Here is an 8,174-nt window from a genome sequence, read left to right as displayed (position 1 = left end):
GTAAGGAAAATGGTGAACGGCCTTGAGGGGAAACCATAGGAGTGGCTGAGATCAGTCGGTCTGTTCAGCCTGGAGGAGGCTGGGGGGGAACCTCATTTCAGTTGTAACTTCCTCATCAGGGGAACAGATGGGGCACTGATTTCTTCTCTGTAGTGACCAGCAACAGGACCCAAAGGAATGGCCTGAAGTTGTTTCAGGGTAGGTGTAAGCTGGATATCAGAAAAAGGTTCTTCACCCAGAGTGTGATTGGGCAGTGGAACAGCCTGCCTGAGAAAGTGGTCACATCACCAAGAGTGACACAGTTCAAGAAGCATTTGGACAATGGTCTCAGGCGGACAGCGTGTCTCTAGGGGATGGTGCTGTGCAGACGTAAGGCTTGGACTTGATGACTCTTGTAGGTCCCTTCCAACTCAGTATATTCTGTGATTGTGTGAAAATAGTGCCTCAGTGCAAAAAAAAAAAAAAAGAGGAATGTGGGGATCTGTGTCCTAGAAAAATTATCTAATCCTTGGGACAAACTTTACAGGTAATAGGCTCTCTCAGCATGAGCTGATCAAGAGAAAAGAAATTTCTCAAAACTAATTTCAGGGATTATCCCACCCTGTGAAGCATGATTAATTTGAGGGTCCAGGGGCTTTGGTCTTGCATCAAGTCCAATTTGGTGCTTCTGCTAGCAGCAGAGGTCATGGAACAGGGACTGAGCCCCTTGTGCTTCGATGGCGTCAAGCTGGCAGCAGGAGCACTGAGTGCTTGGGAAAGCATAAGTGGAATTGGGAAAGAATTGTGGCAGGTTGGAGGATGGGCTGGAAAATTGCAGTATCTATCTTTTTTCCTAAAGGTAGGTGCTAACTGCAACACAGATCTGCATCAGTATGGGGGCAACAGTCTCTGCAGTTGTGGCCTGGGGCTTCTGAGGGTTTGTGAGGCAAAGATGTGTTAACAGCATCACTCTGGGGAAAAACAAAGGTCGTCAGGCTGAAAGCTCCCCTTGTGCTCAACACTCACAGGGTTGTAGCTGAAATATTGTCTCCTCTTTGTCCACAGCTTCCTTGGAAGTTGAGTATTTCCATGGTCCTCTGCTTATTTCCAAATGTGGATGACCAGCAGCACTGCAGAACTCTGACCTACAAGAAAACCTGAAACAGTGGGGCTGATCCTGTGTGTGTCATGCAAATAAACCACAAAATACCAGCCTTAGCCAGCAAGAAATAGCACCGAATGGCTGCTCTACTCAGCCCTCTGCAGCAGGATTTGTGGGTGGAGAGGATCACCCACTGGGAAAGGCAGTGCTGAAGTTTTGGGGATTGCAAAGCTTTGGAGGGAGGCAGCTGAGCCGGGCTGCATGCAAGGGAGAGGGCCTCAGGGCACTGCATGGAGGCTAAGCTGGGACCCAGAACTGCCACATGGGAGCAAGCAGTCTGCATCCAATTAAAAATTGGAGCAGCTCCTCTGCATGGACTGAGGAAGGAGTTTTGTTCTCCCTGAAGTGGTCAGCTGGAGAGCAAGGACACTGCTGGGAAGGAGCGAGAGGTGTCCCATCAGCTCAGCTCACCCCGGCCTCGCTCTGGAAAGCTGGGGTTTATTACTTATGGCAATGAGACTGAAAAGTCTTGCCCACTACAAAAGCAGGGGACTGCAACCTCATAATGTAAAACCCAAAGAGTGAAAGCCTTGCTGCTAAAATTCTTAAAATGAGGCAATAAAGGAATTTCTGCCAAAGGAGAGGGGCTGTAGTTGCAAAGAGCTGCTGGGGTTATTACATGGGCAGAGATGTCACTGTGTCCAAAGAAAAATCCACTTGTTTAACTCACTGTGTGGACATGGTGAGCATAGGGCTCTTTTATGAAAAGCCTGTTTAACAGTGAACAACACAGGATGGTAAAATCCGAGGTTGGGAGAAGGTGTTCATTGAGGAAAAAATTAATCTCTGGAGGTCTCCCAAAGGTGTGGGAAGAGGTGAACTGTAACCCAGCTCCACTGCTTCGTTCTGTCTTCATCCTGTGATGGGCTCTTGCACTGGGCTAACTCTTCAAATAATTCTCACTAAACCAAATAGGCTGCCAAGCACGGGCTGGATTTTGCTGGCTTTTGTTTTCAAGTGTTCCCAGCTGCACAGCCGCTCGGTGCCAGCACAAAGCCACTTTCCCAAGTGCTGTGTCCTAGTGTGACAGTCAAACACAAGAAGCATGGAGACTTTGCTCCTCCCTCTCCTGCCCTTGCCCTCACCTGGATGAGATGGCTGCAGGTTGGTGGCCACACTGGGCTCAAGGTGCTCTGGGAGCTCCTGAATTGGGTAAGACAGTCAGAGGCATTCCCAAGAGAAGGGTTTCTCCCAAGCAGGAAGGAAGCAGCCCTATGGCTCTGCTTCTGTGAGCCAGAGCACACTGGTGGAGCACCCTGGCAAAACGTTCTGACTTTGGCCTGATGCCAGCTTCTGCTGGGAAAACTGCTCCGGGAGTCAACAAGGAGAATTGAGGTGGGGTTCTCCCTGTACACCATTTCCATCTGCTGTTGGATGCAAATCTGAGATTTGGGGGCAAACTCATCCTAGGAGGGTGCTGTGAGCTGGCCCAGTGAGATCCTGGTGGGACATCTGAAGAGCTGTGATTGCTGAGCTAGTGGTGGACTTGTGTCCTGCTGCCCCAACACCTGGACAGATATTTTTTTACTGTGAAATTTTGGGTCTGGTTGGCTGCTCAGGCAGAATGTGCTGCAGCACGCCCAAAACACTGCTCTGAGGGGGACTGTGTGTTTGCAAATACTCCTTTTAGATGATCCGCCACCAAATTCAGCACCCAACCTTCACTTATTGCTCTAGGAGGAACTTCTAGATCCCATCTACGACAGGATGAGCCATGGCAGACCCTGTTTTGGAGACCTGATCACACCTACATCCTATTTCCATTCCCATGGACAAAGCCTGGAGCCACTATGGAGTGTGACATGGCAAATCCCAGCCCCTAAAACAGAGTGTCTGGCACTGGCATTGCAGGAGGTGCAGCCAACCCACCAAACTCGAAAACTAGCTGTCTCATGGCACCCCCAAAATGGGACTTTTCTGCCCTTTTTCAGCTCTCTGCTCCCTGCAGCTACTCCAGGGCTGGGCTGGGCTGCCCTGGTGCAGGCTCTTGGATTTATCTCATCCCCTCCAGCCAGCCCAGCATCCTGCCCTAGGAGGGGCCAGGAGTGCATCCATATATAGGCAGAAGATCACTTCAGCTGATAATTTGGCACTCAGCATGGAGACAGCAGGAAAGTTGAATGTCAGCATTTTATTAAAGATTTTGGGTGGTTTCAGCAGCCAGTCAATTTTTTGTCTTCATTCTTACGTAGTTTCCCTTTGTTCTTCCGCATTTTTTCTTCATTCTTTAGTATTTTTCCCTTGGTTTCCTGTGGTTCTTCTCTGTGCTTCTGCATTTCTTCTCTGATCTCTTGTATTCTTTCTCTGATATTCTGTATTTTTTTGTTGATGTCGTGTACTTTATCTTTGTTGTTACGTCCTTTTATGTCATTCTCTGTTTTTACTTCATTCTTCTGTATTCTCTCTTCATTCCTTGGTATTTTATATTTGTTTTGCTGTATTCTTTCTTCATTCCTTGGTAATTTTAATTTGCTTTGCTGTATTTTTTCTTTGTTCTTATGTATTTTATCTTGGAGTTCCTGTATTTTTTCTTGGTTTGCCCATATTTTTGTTACATTCTCTTTTTGTACGTCACTCTTCTTTTTTTTCTCTTCTATCTCGTCTATTTTTTCTTTCTTCATCCGTATTTTCAATTCGTTCTTCCATATATTTTCCTTGATCTTCTCTATTTTTTCTTTGTACTCCTGTATTTTAATTTCATTCTTCTGTATTTTTTCTCTTATGTCCTTCATTTCTTCTTCAGTGTTCTTAATTTTTTCTTTGATCGCCTGCATTTTCTCATCGTTCTTCTGTAATTCGTCTTTGTATTTCTGTATTTGCTCATCGTTCTTCTGATATTCCTCATCCGGGTCGCCAAGAGTGCCCTCTGCAAAGGACAGTTTCCCCATTACGTCTCCTACCTCCTCAGTGGCTGCGGCAGCCGAGTTGCGAGTGGGAAATGAGCGATTTCGGCCAAGAACTGACCGCAGCTCTCGGACAGCAGCTGAGGGAGGCGAGGGACCGGCTGCGGCTCTCCCGGCGGGCTGGGGGCGCCCAGGCTCGGCTCCCCGCGTCCCCGGCTCCGCAGCTACCTTGGCAGTGTCGCCCTTCGTGGCTGTGGGGCCGCGGAGCCGCTGAGGGGATCCGGAGGCCGTTGAAGCGCTGCGCGAACCGTTGAGAGGTTGTGGGGTGGCTGAGGAGGTGCGGGACCGCTGAAAGGGTGGCCGGGTCCCCTGAAAGGCTGCGGGCCGGCCGAGGGGCTGCGGGGCTCTAAGGCGGTGCGAGAGCCCGGAGCGGCGGCGAGGCCGTCGAGGCCGGACAGCCGCGGTGCCCCCGAGCTGGCGCCTCGTCCTCCCGAGGCGACAACGGCCGGGGCGGGGCCACGGCGCGTGCTGGAGGAGGGGCCAGCGCGGGCCACGCCCCCTCGCCGGGATAGGGGCACGTCACGGGCGCGCTGATTTGCATACGCCGTGCGTGCCGCGGGGTGGGCGGGCGGACGCCGGAGGTGGCGGATCCAAGATGGCGCCGTGCGGACGTGTCCGGAGCCGCTGCCCGGGCCCGGCGCTGCTCCTGCTGCTGGCGCTGGCGGCGCGGCCGGCGGCGCCCAGCCCTGCTGCCGGCCTTCCCGGTGCCGGCGGTGCGCTGCCCGTGGCGGGGCAGCCGGCGGGGCCGGGCGCGGCAGCCCCGCGGAGTGCCCGCGGCGGCGGGTCGGGCAGCGGGTGGAAGCTGTCGGAGGAGGCGGTGTGCCGGGAGGACGTGGTGCGGCTCTGCTCCAAGCACAGCTGGGCCAACAACCTCGCCGTGCTCGAGTGCCTGCAGGACGTCCGCGAGGTGAGGGTCGGGCCCGGGCCGGGCCGGGCCTGCCCGCGGCGGCGAACAAAGAGCGGGGTCTGCGCCGCGCCGCCGCCCCGCGTTTCCCTCATGGTTTGTGTTTTAAAAATCGGAGTTCGCACTGCGAAGCTCCGTGAGGGGAGCGAACTGTCTGCGAGGCGGCCGTGAGGGCTCCGGAGACCGGCTCCTTTTCGTGTGCACCTCGGGGCTCCGCGCTGCCGCCCGCGCAGCGCCCTCCGGGCACGGAGAGCTCTCGGGGGATGGCTTTGTGTTCTGCCTCCGGTGCTGTGCGGGGTTTTTCGTTTCTAGAGGTCTGGGAGAGCCCAGCCCGCGCAGTCATGAGTGAAGGCGCCGTGCTCGTAGCAGCAGTGACCTGAGGAGATGTTTTTTTCACGTTCGGGTTTCCACCTTCGCTTGGAACTCGGCTGCAGAGGCGGCTGCTTTCCGGTCCTCTGTTGTGTGTGTGTGAAACCCGATATATAATTATTAGGCTTAGCTGACTTTTTGGACAGGCTAACGGGGTAATCTGTGTTGTTCCCAAGTATCTGTCGCGAGCTGTTTTAAGTCCAGTTCAAGAAAAAGCTGAGTTGCCACCTCCGAGTCTTCCAGCTCCACCTTTTCATTCATTCCTGGGCTCAGTTTGAAGCAGCCTGTGGCGGACTTGCCTTTGGTGAGCTGTTCTGGTCTTGAGATCTGTGTGTTCTTGGCTTCTCTGCTGTAGAGTCCAGGAATGCCAGGCTGGGTCAGTTTTAATGGTGTTTTGCTATTAAAATAGGGAATGCGATTAGGAAAAACTTGGGCTCGCTTCTCATCCGTTATTATGGGGACAGCAGATGGCAGTGGCAATGGTTACTCTGATCGAGGGGAGTCTTGAACCAGTAAGTGTTAATTCTGGCTTAAAATGCAAAGATAATTTAGATTTTAATCTAACTTCGTGTTTTAATTTTGGGTGGGTAGTTAGTGGTGGGTATTTTAAATGAGTCCTGCTTCAATATCTGTCACAGGTATAAAATGCTCCTATATGTGCTTTATTAATGACTTGCCCTTTGCTGTTTCTTTCACCTGTCTGGGATCTTTTGGCCCCCTTTTAGGGAGGCATCCTGTTTGAGAGGATCTCGGAAGTTGACCTCACAGGCAGTGAGGCAGTGGCTCACAGGCTGCCAGCCTGCCAAAAAGGCAAGCTCTTGTTGCTCCTTTCTTTCCAGTTGCGTAGCCCCTCCCTGCTCTTTTCATAGTTCCACAGTGCTTGTTGGGTTTCTGCCATTTTAGCGAGGTGAACCCTTTTGTGGTCTAGTTTATCGGTTTTCTGCTGGAATAGTTTTGCTATTTTTCTGAGTTAAACCACAGAGGGGGGTGAGTGCAGGGCTGGTGCACAGAGCTGTGCAGAGAGAGGGAAAAGATCAAATCAAAGATGAAAGAATGTTTTGCATCGCACTTTATTTTCAACAAGTACAAACCCTTATGTTGGCTCTGCATATCTCCTGAGAACTTCACTCTTTGAGTGTTATGTCTGCTTGTGGTTTTCCTTTTCCCATTCCTAAGCCTGCCTTGATGTCAGTAGTTTGCTGACTGTTGGTCTTGTCTATTTGTAGTGCTGCCTGATGCCCAGTGCTGAAGGTGAATTTTTTTTCCTGGGTGACATCCCAGGCATCGACACCTCAAGGCTCTTTTGGATTGAGTTTTCTCTCTGAAGGTGCCACTCTGTCGCCTTGTCCTTATTTGCCTGCTAAGAGCACTGTCTGATCTTAACCTACAACAGTTTGCCCCCAGTAACACCGATGTGATGGGCTGCATCCTGACGTAAAAATGACTTCACAGGGTGCTGCTCTGAGAAATTAATTAAAATAGCTGACTTCTGTGTATCCCTACTGTTTAACACTTGATATTTAGACTGTGAATAAAAGTCATGGGTTGTAAACATTGGGTAGCATTTCAGCTGATTGGGAATGGGGTCAGATGTTGTCTCAGACGTTTCCTTTGCGTTGGAGATGACAGCAGAGGAAATAAGTGGTATTGGCTGTTGTTGATGTGACTTTTACTTTTGACTCTAGAGCATCTGCCCGCTTGTTTGGACCATACCAGAAAAGTGACAATTACGTTTTAAAAAGGGTGAGGATCTAGTCTGAGTCACACAGCCCACTTAAAACCAGTTAGGCTATAGTTAGTGGAGATTTGGGGGAGTTGTTTTGTGTGTGATACTGTCAGTGAGGACGGTGTGCGGACACTGCTTCAAGTAGCAGGTAAGATTTTTAGATGCAGTTAGGCTGCAGAAGCAGCCTTTTTTCTATTGCGTTTAAGGTAATTTTACTTTTCTCATAAGAAATGTTTCTCTAAGGTGGAGAAAAATTCAGTTTGAAACTGGGACTGTTACTTCTAATAGTATTATCCATTGATTTTTCTTAGTGTCATGCAGGCAAGCTAGGACACTTCTAAATATGAATAACCAGGAGAAACATTTTTTTTGAGTCCATAAAATACAGAGAAAAGAGAAAGTGTGCTTGTTTTGTTAGTGAGTGTGAATGCAATCACATGGCTTCAGTATCTGCTGATTTCTAGGTGTGGATGTCTTAGAAGTACATCCTCCCTTGCTTTCATTGGGTAGTTCTGAATCTGAAGAAACAGGAGTCTTGAGTGGTTGACTGGTACAGGAGCCCAATTTGTAAGGCAGATGTTGAAAGCAGCAGTTTAACACGAATATTCAGTAAAGAACAGTCTGACATAAAGAAAATAGTAAAAATCCCCCCCAAACTCCAAACCCAAAGCCCTCCACAAATGAAAAAACCCACCTAAACCATACCCCCAAATAGTAAATTTTAAAGTTTTGGTTTTGAGAGGTTATTGGTAGACTGTCAATTTAAAGTGTTATCAAAAGAGTTATTTAAGCACTGTGTATTTTTAGAGTTCCTGAAGAAAAAATAGTCAGATCCCCAGACTGATATAAAATACTTTTTACCACTGATTTTTCCACCGAGTCAAAGAAATGTTTAATTAATGTAGTGCAGAGTCCTCTTTCGCTTTGTAGTAGAAGGATGGAAAGGATGGTCCTTGATTGGATTGGAGGAAGTGGTCAACTTAAACATTTTTGACTATAATCAGAAAACAGAACAAGCCCCATTTTTTGGGTGCATTTTGCAGATGAATTAACTTTCTTCTAGTTAGAAGTATTCATGCACTGGATATATTAGAGTTTTGAGTGACTTAAATTTTGTCATCAAGATTTTAA

At 49.3% G+C, this 8,174-nt stretch overlaps 1 protein-coding gene across 1 annotated transcript in view; it reads left to right on the top strand.

Annotated features, from left to right (window-relative positions):
• Positions 1-4,624: 4,624 nt before the first annotated feature.
• The window catches only part of GLG1 (golgi glycoprotein 1), a 76,504-nt gene continuing 72,954 nt past the window's right edge, over positions 4,625-8,174 (top strand). Inside the window, exon 1 of the mRNA XM_056501036.1 lies at positions 4,625-4,951. Within this exon, the coding sequence (XP_056357011.1) occupies positions 4,640-4,951 (312 nt within the window). The 5' untranslated portion in view covers positions 4,625-4,639. The remainder of the gene's footprint in view (positions 4,952-8,174) is intronic.

The sequence above is a fragment of the Oenanthe melanoleuca genome, chromosome 11, assembly GCF_029582105.1.
Source record: "Oenanthe melanoleuca isolate GR-GAL-2019-014 chromosome 11, OMel1.0, whole genome shotgun sequence".
In the NCBI taxonomy this organism is placed as follows: Eukaryota; Metazoa; Chordata; class Aves; order Passeriformes; family Muscicapidae; genus Oenanthe; species Oenanthe melanoleuca.
Note: the sequence above shows the minus strand (reverse complement) of the source record. Positions and strands in the feature narration are given on the sequence as shown.